At 41.9% G+C, this 12,886-nt stretch overlaps 3 protein-coding genes and 1 long non-coding RNA gene across 5 annotated transcripts; 3 read left to right on the top strand and 1 right to left on the bottom strand.

Annotated features, from left to right (window-relative positions):
* Positions 1 to 66: 66 nt before the first annotated feature.
* On the bottom strand, positions 67 to 1,195 carry LOC137958336 (uncharacterized). Its single transcript, XR_011113970.1, has 5 exons — positions 1,109 to 1,195; positions 971 to 1,017; positions 843 to 896; positions 660 to 760; positions 67 to 326 (listed from the first exon to the last, which is right to left on the bottom strand). It is a non-coding gene; the product is annotated as an uncharacterized lncRNA (long non-coding RNA).
* Positions 1,196 to 1,497: 302 nt separating this feature from the next.
* Positions 1,498 to 4,154, top strand: LOC137960052 (protein NRT1/ PTR FAMILY 5.10-like). The gene is made up of 4 exons (XM_068807518.1): positions 1,498 to 1,665; positions 1,761 to 1,978; positions 2,648 to 3,117; positions 3,213 to 4,154. The coding sequence occupies exons 1-4, from the start codon at positions 1,539 to 1,541 to the stop codon at positions 4,006 to 4,008; spliced, it is 1,611 nt and encodes a 536-aa protein (XP_068663619.1). The 5' UTR covers positions 1,498 to 1,538; the 3' UTR covers positions 4,009 to 4,154.
* A 311-nt stretch (positions 4,155 to 4,465) lies between these two features.
* On the top strand, positions 4,466 to 7,438 carry LOC137959086 (protein NRT1/ PTR FAMILY 5.10-like). The gene is made up of 3 exons (XM_068806384.1): positions 4,466 to 4,985; positions 5,117 to 5,334; positions 5,759 to 7,438. Exons 1-3 carry the CDS (start codon positions 4,862 to 4,864, stop codon positions 7,031 to 7,033), a joined length of 1,617 nt encoding a protein of 538 aa, XP_068662485.1. The 5' UTR covers positions 4,466 to 4,861; the 3' UTR covers positions 7,034 to 7,438.
* A 214-nt stretch (positions 7,439 to 7,652) lies between these two features.
* On the top strand, positions 7,653 to 12,877 carry LOC137958763 (transcription termination factor MTEF18, mitochondrial-like). 2 transcript variants are annotated; one of them, XM_068805888.1, is made up of 4 exons: positions 7,653 to 11,044; positions 11,348 to 11,474; positions 11,618 to 11,684; positions 12,536 to 12,877. In XM_068805888.1, exon 1 carries the CDS (start codon positions 7,866 to 7,868, stop codon positions 9,630 to 9,632), a length of 1,767 nt encoding a protein of 588 aa, XP_068661989.1. In that variant the 5' UTR covers positions 7,653 to 7,865; the 3' UTR covers positions 9,633 to 11,044; positions 11,348 to 11,474; positions 11,618 to 11,684; positions 12,536 to 12,877. The 2 variants fall into 2 exon arrangements, with proteins under 2 accessions (XP_068661989.1, XP_068661990.1); XM_068805889.1 differs by lacking the exons at positions 11,348 to 11,474; positions 11,618 to 11,684; positions 12,536 to 12,877 and adding an exon at positions 11,283 to 11,305.
* Positions 12,878 to 12,886: the final 9 nt, after the last annotated feature.

Here is a 12,886-nt window from a genome sequence, read left to right as displayed (position 1 = left end):
ACAAGAGCATCAAGAAATAAATTATCCTTTACATACAAGAAGATAAGGCAATTTACTCCGTCCACGTGAATAAAAAACCCTTGGCTTCATAACCAGGAAAAACGCTGCTTCAGCATTAACCTCCTTGTTTTTGACGAGATGGTCCATGGTAGCATGAAAAGAGAAAATATACTTCAAGTTGGTTTTATTGTTTCCACTTTTACCTTTCTGGTTTTGTTCAAACCAGCGAGGTGAGTTAGCTTGGAAAGGCTTCTGAATTGCAAGAGATGCTTTTAGTAAAAAGCAACGATATGTCTGTACCGTTGTAGACTGTTGAATCCCTTATGCTTCAGAAAAATTAGTTGAAAAATAAGTGCATAAGGAAGCAAGAGAAAAATACAGAAAATGCTCAACAACAGAAGTGAATTCCAAACATGACCCTAATTGAAGACAAAAGGAAAGAATAAAAAGAGTTGTAGAATATATTTGTCAAGGGAGGTGGTATCACCCAGCGCATACATCTTGAACAACTTTTCATGTCAGTGGTTTTGAGTGTAACGCACAAGCAAACAGTATCGAGAACAAGAACATGTTTTGTAACTATCATGTTCAATTATCTCACTTGTGCATTTGCAGAAGAAAATTATTTAAAGAGAGAGATATGTGCCATGAGAACTTACTTATCAATGCCCGTGGACTTCTCCATGTTTTTTCTTTGACAACTCCATTGTCCTCGATGTGTCTATGGATGCAAAGGCATGCTTAGCAATGTCATTTACACCTGAATAATTCAGTAGAAGTTCCATAAAATTATTCGAAAATGAATGGTGTAAAATCTAAGTGAATAAGCAACATATCAATACCAGATAGTGCTTAAGCACAAGCTGAAAACATATAGTGGATCAAAACCACAATATCTGTCAACAAATAATGGTTAGAACACAAGCTAAAATAATGAAAAACAGCAAGAATCGGCAAAAACAGATCAGACCGTTTAACAGAAAGCATTGGCCGCTACGTATCGAAAGCATTCTCTACCTGCAGCAGAAACAGATAATAGGGGGAATTTTCAGAAGACAATCGAAACTCAAAACATGAAATTTGCAGAGGAAAAGCCAAAAAAGGAAACCTTCTACAGAAGAAAACCACCCGATGAAGACAACAAGCTTCTTTGAATCCTGCAAACCAAAGAATCCCCGCGTGCTTTACAAGTTCTCTCATTTCCTCCATGGATGAGAAAGAAAGATCGATCAGACTTTTTTCACAATTCGCTTTTGCGATGTCCAGCGAGACCAAAAATGACAAATACACTCTCCCAGTCTTCTTCATCGTTTTATTCATTTCGATATAAACAAAAGGGTAAAAGAGTCAAGCTGGTCTTTTTATCCAATTAGATGAGACTCGTACGATTGCCATCTTATGCTGAGATGCGGTTCGAAGTCGAAGGCTTGATGTTTTGATATGATGACAGTAGCTGCCGCAGTTTTTCGCTCACGCGAATCGCATGGGCAGTGGCGGAGACAATTATATTGGATCTTCTTTATTGTGATTTCTGTGTCATGGACGGCAGCCCAACTTCAGCTCTTCTGGAGAAAGATACTGTCGATGGCGTCGTCGTCGATTACAGAGGCCGCCCGGTCTCAATACGCAAAGCTGGAGGATGGAGATCAGCACTTTTCATCATGGGTGAACACATTTCTGCCATATTTCTTTACATCTGTTGATCTAATGCTCTGCTCTTTCTCACTCTTGTACATTTTTTTTTTTTTTTGAATTTACAGGAGGGGAAGTGGCGGAGAGGTTTGCGTATTATGGGGTAGAGTCAAATTTGATCAACTATCTGACGGGTGTCTTTGGTAAATCGCTTCCGCAGGCTGCGGCAAGTGTAAATATATGGTATGGATGTGCTTGCGTGTTTTCTCTTTGTGGAGCTTTTTTGGGCGATTCCTTTCTCGGACGATACCGGATGGTCCTTGTTGCCTCTTACATTTATATGCTGGTTAGCTTTTCCTTCTATTATCTCGCTCCAAATCTTCCTCTGTTATCCAACTTTTCAAATTTTCATACGAATGCAGTAATCTATTTTGGCTTGAATTTGGACATCATGACGGTGAGCAGATTTCCTAAAAACTTCTTTGAATGCGATTGGTACAATTGGGTGGGAGGATCCATTCATGAACCAAGTAGAGAACTTGGTTTGGGTTGGGGGGCGGTGGGGGCGAGCGGAGGCTAATCCCCCTAAAATGAAAGTTGGAGGGATCTTCCTCCCCTTCCGTCTACTAGTTGGGGAGGAACCGGGCTGGGGTCTCTCCCAGGCTGAGTATGCAAGTCCCTTCCCAGTGCAAACTTTGGACAGGTTCTCGGGTTTTTAGACTCGGTGAAGAAGATTAGATGGCCGGAACCTCACACTTGGCTTTGATAGAGAGGAGGTGTTTGATGTGGAAGGGCTACTGTTGATTTGGGGGGTGTGGAACCAGCTATTGCTTGATCCGGCGTGTGGTCTTCGTAAATTCAGCGAAGGAACTGATTCCAGTTGAACTGAGTTCAAATCAACCGGCCAGTTTGGTTATAAGTTTGATAATTAGCAGCAATACACAGAAAAAAGTTGTCGAAGTTTTTGTTATTTGAAAAGAGAAACTAATTTTTTTACTTCAAATTCATGATACAGGGCACCGGCATGTTAACTCTCTCGGCTCTATTTCCTTCTCTTCATCCACCGCAGTGTCCAGAGCAAGGAGCTTGTCCACCGCCAACTCAGTTCCAAACCTTTTTCTTATTCACTTCTCTATATTTGGTGGCAATTGCACAGGGGAGCCATAAGCCAAGCTTGCAAGCCTTTGGGGCAGATCAATTTGATCCCCAAGACCCAAAAGAAAGCAAGTCGAAGAGCTCCTTTTTCAACTGGTTGAACTTTTCTGTCTGTCTCGGCAGCGGCACCTCCATTATAATTGTCAGTTACATTCAAGACAATAAGAGCTGGGGCATGGGTTTCAGCCTTCCTTGCATTTCCATGGTTGTTTCCTCTGCACTTTTCCTGCTCGGCACTCCCACTTACCGTTACATTCCCAGTAATATCAATAAAAGCCGAGCAGTCGAACAAAGGTTCCAACAAGTCCCTGTGCCTGCCGGTGATGAACGGTATGACAATTCTTCTATTTCCTTGAGAACAGGTCGCCATTCTTTAAAGAGCTCTTTTGGCCTTCTATAAATACAGATCATGGTCGTGTTTTTAGGCTTGTAATTCAAATTTCATCCGAGGAAGCCCCTGATGTCAGAAAATCAGCCTGGAGCAGATTCATGGAGACAACGCAAGTTTGGCAGTTGATGCCGATCTGGGCTACATGCATATTTTATGGAATAGTTGATGCACAACCCACGAGTCTCTTCACCAAGCAAGGGGTTACCATGGATAGACGGGCAGGTAATCACTTCCAGATACCCGCTGCCGCTTTACAATCATCTATCGCCATTACGACGGTCCTCCTTGTGCCGGTCTACGATCGTGTATTCGTTCCCATCATGAGGCTTTTCACAAAGCTCCCCTCTGGCGTAACAACGCTCCAAAGAATTGGCATCGGGTTGCTCCTGTCCATCGCAACCATGGTAGTGGCGGCCGTGGTGGAGTCACGGCGGCTCGCGATGGCCAGAGAGTTGGGTCTAGCTGATGAGCCCCAGGCAACGGTGCCGATGAGCGTGTGGTGGTTGTTACCTCAGTATGTCTTGTATGGAGCTTCGAATGTGTTTGTGTACATTGGCTCGTCAGAGTTCTTCTACGATCAAATGCCGGAGGGACTGAGGAGTGTTGGGATTGCCTTCTGTCTGACCACCTTTGGCATTGGAAGCTTCCTGAGCGGGATTTTGATATCGGCCATTGATATGGCAAGTGGAGCTCACGGCGAAAGCTGGTTCAACACCAACCTCAACCGTGCTCACCTTGATTACTTTTACTGGTTTGTTGCTGCAATGAGTGCCATGGGTCTTATATTATTTATTTATTTCGCCAAATCTTACGTCTACAAGAAGAAATAATGAGAGATGACGGCTCTACAGTGTTTAATACCGTTGAACATTCAGGCTGGTAATTAATTAGCAGATCCAAGGATCTCTGGTGTGATGTAACTGATAATGAAATACTGAGAAAGAAGGTGAGCTTGTCAATTAAAAAGTTAAAGAAGATTACTGAGAAAAAAAATTTCTAAACATTTTTGTTTCAAATCTGATGGATAGCAAACTGGTCAATTAAAACTTGGTGTAGGGGCCAGATGACGGGCCTCGATTCCACGAAACGCGAGTCTGTAGAGTCTGTGATTTGGTGTAGAGGCCAGATGGGAATTGTAAACTCTTTAATGGAGTTTTCAAGCTTTTTGGGTAGCGAAGCAAACCTACAAATTAAAGATGGTTGGAGGGTTGCACATTAAGATACTTGTCTTGTCATAGCAGAAAGTGGGAGATTTATTTTACATTGTCACCGATGGTAGCGGTAAGATACAGAGATGTTAGTTTTAGTTGGGAGATCGCCATTCTGGACTCCATCTAGACACGTTTGCGTTGTCTTCTCCCATTAGTTAATCGTCTTCCCTGGTAATCCGCCGGAGTAGGTGCTGTATTCTCTCTGAAAAAAAATATGACAACCATTAAAATATAAACATCAGTGTCCGTGTAAAGTTCAGTCGATTAAATTACGTTGAATTCGACTGACATCGAGTCATTTATGCGAGAAGAATCAACCAGATGCTCTTAAACTTCATGTCAATCGACTCTTTTTTTTTCATTTTTTATTCCGAGCAGCACGGCTGTGCATGTTATGTGGCGTTTGCCTTGAAGTGTGAAGACCGCAGACAAGTTGAGAGGGCTAAAAGCCCTTAATTTGACGAGAGGGGAGATGGACCTCTCTCCTACCACTTCTCTTCTCGGTGACGACACGGTCGAAGGCGCCGTAGATTACAGAGGGCGGCCAGTTCTGAGGTCCAGAACCGGAAGATGGAGATCCGCGATCCTCATTATAGGTAAACACTTGCTTCGATGTGCTTCTCAGTGGCTCATATGTGTGCTCCGATCTTATCTTTGTTTTTTTTTTTTTTTTTTTTTTCCTGATCTGAATGCGTCGTGTTGTGGTTCGGACACCAAATAATTGAAGGCGTGGAGATAGCGGAGAGGTTCGCATTTTACGGCATCGAGAGCAATCTGATCAGCTACTTGACAGGGCCGCTCCATCAATCCACCGCGAGAGCTGCTACGAATGTGAATGTCTGGTACGGGACTTCCACGGTGCTGCCGCTGTTGGGGGCCTTCGTGGCCGATTCCTACCTCGGCCGCTACCGAATGATCATCGCCTCCACGCTCCTCTACCTTGTGGTTAGAGTTTTTCTCCCTCGGTTTTTTTCTGCAGCTATTCGATCAGCGAAAGCCGCCAATACATTTTTTTCGAGGTTTCTTCGGGTGTAAGTCTGCAATGGCGCGCAAGGTCAAAATTAACATAGATACAGTAGACTCTGGTATTTAATTTAAGGAAATAAAAATCTGAATTTCCCAAAACCTTATCTGGTGCCTCCGTCTATAGTGCGTCTTCCCTTCATCTTCCAAATATCTCAAAAGTTAGGCGGGTGGAAGGCGAATCCTCATTTAAGAAGCCAAAATTTTGTTTATTCTCCCGAGTGTTCTTAAACTAAGATCTGGTTGAAACAATCGGATTGAATTTCCGTTTTCAGGCGGGTGGAAGGCGAATCCTCATTTTCAATTAAGAACAGCCTCTTCACTGACTTGACATTTGTCTCTGCAGGGCCTGGCCTTCCTCACTCTGTCTGCTACGCTTCCTCCCCTTCGCCCGCCGGACTGCATCAACCCGAAATCCTGCCCTTCTCCCACTCCATTTCAGGTTCTCTTCTTCTTCACCTCGTTGTACATTGTGGCACTCGCACAGGGAGGCCACAGGCCGTGTGTGCAAGCATTTGGAGCTGACCAGTTTGACCCACGCGACCCGAAAGAAAGTAAATCCAGGAGCTCCTTCTTCAATTGGTGGTACTTTGCACTCCAGTCAGGTATCCTCGTTTCCCTCTGGATTGTGACCTATATTCAAGATAATGTCAGCTGGGGGCTCGGATTTGGAATTCCTTGCATCGCCATGGCCGCTGCTCTGTTTATCTTCCTTGTTGGGACCTTCTCGTATCGTCATCTAATCGTGGAGGATGAGAACTCGTTCGGTCGCATTGCGTTTGTAATTGCTTCTGCAGCTCGACAAAGATTTCGGCGAGCCATGATAACGAACAAGGACGATGGAGATCAAGCCAGGAGTGATCTCACCGCAGAGGAAAAGAAGGCGAGAGGATTGGTGCCATTGGCACCAATTTGGGCTACATGTTTGATATTTGCAGTGGTTTTTGCACAAACATCCACCCTTTTCACCAAGCAAGCCGCAACCATGATCAGAAAAGTCGGGCCCAACTTCGAAATCCCAGCTGCATCCCTTCAAATGTTTATCTGCTTCGCGGTCATGCTGGTATTGCCCTTGTACGACCGCGTGCTCGTCCCTGTTATGAGATCTTTCACCAATATACAGTCTGGCATATCAATGCTCCAAAGAATCGGCGTAGGGATCTTCATCTCCTCTGTAGCAATGGTGGTGGCTGCCGTGGTGGAGACACAAAGACTTGAAGTTGCCCAAGATACCGGGTCAGTGGACGCGCCCGGCGGGAGAGTTCCAATGAGCGTGGGGTGGTTGATCCCACAGTACATATTGTGTGGCGTTGCGGACGCATTGACAATGGTGGGTTTACAGGAATTTTTCTATGGTCAAGTGCCAGATAGGTTGAGAAGTGTAGGACTTGCCTTGTACCTTAGCATCTTCGGTATAGGAAACTTTCTTAGTGGGTTCTTGATATCGGCCATTGACAAGGTAAGTGGAGCTCACGGAGAAAGCTGGTTTGCCACAGATATCAATCGCGCACATCTTGATTACTTTTACTGGCTTCTCGCTGCTCTCAATACTCTCGGACTGGGCATCTTCGTCTACTTTTCCAGGTCCTATATCTACAAAACGAAAGCTGAAGATGAATAATCCATGTTCCAATATGTTTACTACAGGCTACAGTTACTTTTGGATACCTTTAGATTACAGTTGTTTCTTATGTATGTTCTTAAAAAACAATTCTGGAGTGATGGTTCATAAATGGATAATCCATAAATGGATCGGATTATAGTATCACCAAATTTTGGAGGCAGCTAATGGTTCCCTAAATGTAAGCAGAATCTAGTGAATCGGTTCGCTATGCTTTTTTGTATCAGCAGACCATAATCCATTAATGGAGCCCTCTTAGATGTCACTTTTACCTTTTATTGGACTCGCTGAAGATGATACGAGTGATTGAACACAGCTCAAAGCCTGCCTAGAGAAGTCGAAGGGAACAGTTGATCGGCAACGACACAGCCGAAGTTGCCGTTGATTGCAGAGGCCGACAATGGTGGTGACAGCCAATTGATCAAATTTGGATTTGATATGTGAAATAATCTATTGTAAAATGAAATTGAATGATTAAAAAATAAAAGATACAAAGAAATTTTATGTGGTTCAGCCCTATGAGTCTAATTCACTTATACATTGGATGTAGCCAAGTTCCTGGGGATAAACTGGGCTAAGACGGGCCTCCAGTAGCACCCTTTTTACCCAGCCATTTTGAGGTTCGACTTGACTTCTCTGACTCTTGTTCCAACTCTTCCTACTCCCTCTCCTTGTTTACCATGATTGAACTTCAAGAAAACCCTTAAGCGGCTTCTGCTGCGGGGGCAGCACAGCCAGTTACTAGCTTTCCGCTCAAAAATTGAGTTTTTGTCTCGGGAGTACTTCTCTAGCTCTTTATTCATCTTTAGCAGGGCATTCCGCTCATATCAGGATGGCCCATTCTTGGAAGTTCGGAAGAAGGTCTGTGCTCGGTTTGGTTTACTCGCTTTTATCAGAGAGCAAATCATCAGAGGCTGCATTGCTCTATCAAACTGCAGGAACTATCTGTGCTACAGAAAACTCACATCTTTACGCTGCTAGACATTCATTTTCTGTAAAAGTATCTTGTTTGAATTTATCGGAAAGCCTCTTGTCAGAAGGTAACAGACCCAATCAGCGTGCTCCTGTTAAGGAAGCCCAAGCCGCCCTTTTGGATTACCTCCACTCCACGCGAAGCCTACAGTTTACTGATGCCGAACATATGAGCAAGCACTCACCGAATTTCCTTGGCAGGCTTCTACGCAGAATTGGAAACGAAGAAGACATTGGGCGGTCAGTTACCCGCTTTCTCCGCTACCACCCCATCAACGAGTTCGAACCTTTCTTTGAAAGCTTAGGTCTGAAGCCCTCAGAATTTGCTCGATTTCTTCCTCGTGAGCTAATGTTTCTTTCTGATGACGAGCTCTTACTTGAGAATTATCATGTTTTGTGTAATTATGGGATTGCCCGAAGTAAGATCGGAAAAATATATAAAGAAGCTACCCAGGCCTTTCACTATGATTATGGCGTGTTGGACTCTAAACTCCGAGCCCTTGAAAATTTGGGTCTGAGTAAAACGAGCGTTATTAAGCTTGCTGCAGCCAGTCCTTCTCTTTTAATTGGTGATTTTGTAAATGATGACTTCGTTAAGGTGTTAGAGAAATTGAAAAACTTTGGATTTCAGTCTGATTGGATCTGTGGATTGTTATCTGAAAAGAACTCCTATCGCTGGTGCAGAATTCTTGACTTAATACATCTTTTCAGTGGAATGGGGTACTCTTTTGAAGAATTAAGGATAATGATCACCAAGCATCCTGATTTTTTATTGGATGGATCAGGGAAGATTGTCAATACACTTGTTGGACTATATTTGAAATTTGGAAATGGAATTGACCTGATCAAAGGGTGCCTTTTGCAGTTCCCTCCAGTTCAATGTGGAAACTTCTTGAGAACTTTAAGACGAGGCTTGATGTTTTTTTGTGAGATAGAAATGGAGCCTGAAGATGTTGGAGAAGTCATGCGGACGCACCCTCTCATTTTAGGGATTTGCCCTTTGAAGAAAACCACCAGTATTCTTTCAACATTAAATGTTGGGAAGAAACGATTGTGTGGAATCATAAAGCATGACCCAGAACAGTTGAAATTTTTTGTCTTGGGAACTAGGTTAACCCCTCTACCATCTTTAGAAAAAGATATCCCCATAATGCAGAAGATGGAGTTCTTGGTGAGCATCGGATTTGTTGAGAACTCTGATGAGATGAAGCGAGCACTGAAGAGATTTCGAGGACGAGGTGGTGAACTTCAGGAGAGATTTGATAGTCTTGTGAAATCTGGGCTGAATAAGGAAGATGTTTTCAAGATAGTTAAAAAATCTCCTCAGATTTTGAACCAGACGAGTGAAATGATTGAGAAAAAAATTAGTTTCCTTGTGAACAATTTGGGTTACCCCATTGAGTCCATGGTGTCATTTCCATCATATATCTCATATACGACTGAGAGAGTTAAGTTAAGGATCGCCATGTATACTTGGCTCAAGGAAAGAGGTGCAGCGAGCCCTAGCTTGGCCTTAAGCACTATCCTAGCTACTTCAGATATAATTTTTGTAAAGCAAATTGTGGAACAACATCCAGAAGGCCCCAAAGTTTGGGAAAAGTACAAGAAACATTTCTCATCAGATTAAAAACTGTTTATTAACTTCTTTAAAGTTGACATTTTCTTCTTTTTGGCTGCTGAACTTCTCTGGTTTTGTTGATTCTCTTAAATCTTTCTAGTAAATATCCGAAATTGTTTTCAGTCACTGGTAGTGAGTTACAATTTCCAAACTTCTGAAATTAGATGTCCACTTACATATCAAATGTACTTTCCTTGGTCTCTACTAAGCTGACTCTAGAAATCTGTTTAGCATATATGTTCTAATAAATTGAACCAGTTAAAATCCCATCTTCCTTAGCTTCACTTTTGGACTCTTTAGCTTCTCACATTTTATTGATTCTTACCTGATGGTGATTACCAAATTTGTTTGTGGTCTTATGGTTTTTTTGGTCCTTAGGAGATCCCAACTCCTCTGTTGTGTTGGAATGTGAAAGAACCCACGGTTTACCTTTGCCAAATAGCCCAACCTGAGCTTTGTAAAATATTTGCTATTGTAAGTCATACCATTTTTTTTTATGTGAAATTTCATTAAAGGCAAAGCCAGAGTAACAAACAGTAACCCTGAACAACGAGGGACTGGAGGGCGACCCTGTGCCTAGCAAAAGAGTCAGCCACAGGGTTGGTTGATCGAGGTACATGAAACCAGGAAATATCAATACAAAAGGAGAGATTAAGGATATCATGAAAAGTGTCTCCATGGAGGATGTAAGGGTGTTGAGCACCATCCAATACAAACCTTGAAACCCCCTCAATCTAGAGTCATCCATCATGATGCTTGCTAAGATGCTTAATGAAGATGAGGAGGCCATGTTTGATCGCCACCATCAGCTCAGCAGTAGTCGAATCAGAAAGCCCAATGGGACCAGAGAAGGAAGCAAGAACCATCCCCTCATGGTTTGTAAACACACCCCCAATGCCGGCTGGCCTAGAACACTCCAAAGTACTTCCATCAAAATTTAACATGATGACATCAAGAGGGGGGGTGGAGATTCTTGTATTGCAGTGGATTGGGTCACAGACATCTGGGCGAGAAGGCATCAATTACCATGGAGAGGGGAAACTAGCAAGCTCTCAAATTTTCTACCAGTGCAAGCCAAGTAGCAACAGATCCAATAATTCTGCAAATGACTTCATCTCCCGAGGCTTCTTTGTTACTGAATCAGCGTCTATTGTGTTCAAGCCATAAGCCCCAAAGGACGTGGACTAAGACAGTTGACAGGAGAATCTTGCCAATCTTTAGGATGCTGGTCCCTTTACCGAGATGACAGAGCTGGATTAGGCTCTTAGGGACACAAAGTGGAAGCCCAACTTTGCCAAGAAAGTGAGTCCAGGTGCGCCAAGCAAACGGCAGTTAACAAGAATACAGTCAACACTTTCCTCTGCAAGCTTAGATTCACAATGGAGGATGTTAAAAAAAAAAAAAAATCAGTAGTGCAGATGGTAATCTTCTCCTAACTTACCATCTTAATGTATCGGTACCACTCTTAGTGTCCCTATATGAGTTTGTATCTAATTTTGTCTTTCCTAATTTTTCTGTTTCCATCACTACATTCTTATCTGATTGATACTCATGGTCTTCAAATTTCTTCACTGTTCTACATTTTGCTTTAGTTGATGAAAATAAAAACTATTTTAACTTCTCTTTCACTTTGATGGGTGTTCTTCTTTGGTTGCTAAGCTGGGAATGGAACCTATTATGAGTATCGAGAAGAGATTTCTTGACAAGCTATACTGCCCTTTCAGCAAAGTAATGGATAAGTCAACTGCACTAACGTGTGAAAGACCAATAGTTTTGAAGAAGCCTTACATCTAGGATTAAGAGTATCATCCTTATCAACTCTGTGTGCAGCAGGGTCTAGCAATTTAAAAGGTAAGACAAAACTTAAAGAGAGACAAAATATATTCCTTGTTCAGCTATTTGGTTAGAAGGGTCTACTTCTTATGCCAATCAATTTATTTTAGCAATTATTTTGAATTTTCAGAATATATGTTAACAATATTTGATTGCTCCAGGCCAATATAAATCTCCTTCCCAATCCGCTGTCGCCTGACTCTTCCTGCACAGAAAAACAAACTCAGGGTAAGCATGTTCTTACTCTTATATAGTTATTTGTTTTAAGTCTTACAGGTATCTTACTGGTATGTTTTCCTTCAGTAATTTTGTGTGATCATATGATCTTTGCCATATTCAGAAACTGAGTTCTGCCAACTGTTCCATTGACCCCAGAGTGGTTGCAAACACCCAAATTCTCTATATTATGCTCTTTTCTTCCTTCTCATATATCATTCAACTTCATTTTTTAAAACTTTCTCATATATTTGAATTACTTTTTTATTTTAAAAAGAAGATGCTATTCTGGGTATTCTAGTGCCAATTGCTGTTTTATTTGTGGTAGAGTTGTTTGTAAAGGATTTCATCGTTATTCATTGTTCTATTCTGTTGGATATTCTTTGAGATAGAAGTAAAATGTCTTTTTATTTGGAGTTTTGGTCCAAGAGCTTAAGCCACAGGATTCTCTCATTGATCTGCTCTGGGAAGGTGTTATAAAACATGCATCGCAAGTATCATTTTAACTTTTTTTCTGTTTTAGCTAATCCAGCGATTTTGCTTATTAAACTACATTTGATTCAGATATTATGGGATCACCTCTAGATAAAACTTTCATCTGTTGTACCGAAAGAGAAGTATTATTTGGCATCACTTAAAAATGTTTCCTATTGCATTAGAATTTTTTTAATTGACACTGTAAATTTATATAGTGCTCTTATATATGGAATTCATGAGAAGCCCACTTATTCAGCAGAGAATCACTATCCTCTTTCAGTAGTACTCTTCATCATTGCATTTTCCCATAAAATGCCGATTTCCTCAAGAAACCCAAAAAACTTAAAATTATCGACTATATCTAATTCCCAATTTTGCTTCTGTAGTGAGGGAAACCGCTAGGTGAAGCATCAAAGTTGAGAATGTGGGTAGAGAAGACCTCTCCACTGGACAATTATCATACCTGGAACCCAGCTTCTTCTCTGAATATATGACGACTTGCTACAGGCATCTGTATCTCGTATGAATTACATGTTGATGCTGGATTCTAATACAAAATTTTGGGATTCTACCAAGTTATTAGCATTTGAAATGGGAACTGGAAACCGGTCAATTCTGTACATGTATCTAATAAAACTACTAAAAGTAAGAACCTGCGATCAATGGAAGTTCCACTGCTTAAGCAGCTGATGGATTGTTCTTTGTGCTCCATCTGCCCAAAACGATAGCCAGGCAGC

Source organism: Aristolochia californica, unplaced genomic scaffold, assembly GCF_029961685.1.
Source record: "Aristolochia californica isolate CCGP_79_NKW_82.1479 unplaced genomic scaffold, dmAriCali1.0.hap1 SCAF_3, whole genome shotgun sequence".
Lineage (NCBI taxonomy): Eukaryota > Viridiplantae > Streptophyta > Magnoliopsida > Piperales > Aristolochiaceae > Aristolochia > Aristolochia californica.
This window is presented reverse-complemented; position numbering and strand designations above follow the sequence as displayed.

What these genes read in the sequence shown, in the direction of transcription:
- LOC137960052 (XM_068807518.1), top strand. Translation starts at nt 1,539, where the DNA reads ATGGACGGCAGCCCAACTTCAGCTCTTCTGGAGAAAGATACTGTCGAT. An exon ending in CCTCTTACATTTATATGCTG is followed by an intron (nt 1,979 to 2,647) that starts GTTAGCTTTTCC and finishes TTCATGATACAG; the next exon opens with GGCACCGGCATGTTAACTCT. An exon ending in GTGCCTGCCGGTGATGAACG is followed by an intron (nt 3,118 to 3,212) that starts GTATGACAATTC and finishes TCGTGTTTTTAG; the next exon opens with GCTTGTAATTCAAATTTCAT.
- LOC137959086 (XM_068806384.1), top strand. Translation starts at nt 4,862, where the DNA reads ATGGACCTCTCTCCTACCACTTCTCTTCTCGGTGACGACACGGTCGAA. An exon ending in ATCCGCGATCCTCATTATAG is followed by an intron (nt 4,986 to 5,116) that starts GTAAACACTTGC and finishes AAATAATTGAAG; the next exon opens with GCGTGGAGATAGCGGAGAGG. An exon ending in CCACGCTCCTCTACCTTGTG is followed by an intron (nt 5,335 to 5,758) that starts GTTAGAGTTTTT and finishes TTGTCTCTGCAG; the next exon opens with GGCCTGGCCTTCCTCACTCT.
- LOC137958763 (XM_068805888.1), top strand. Translation starts at nt 7,866, where the DNA reads ATGGCCCATTCTTGGAAGTTCGGAAGAAGGTCTGTGCTCGGTTTGGTT.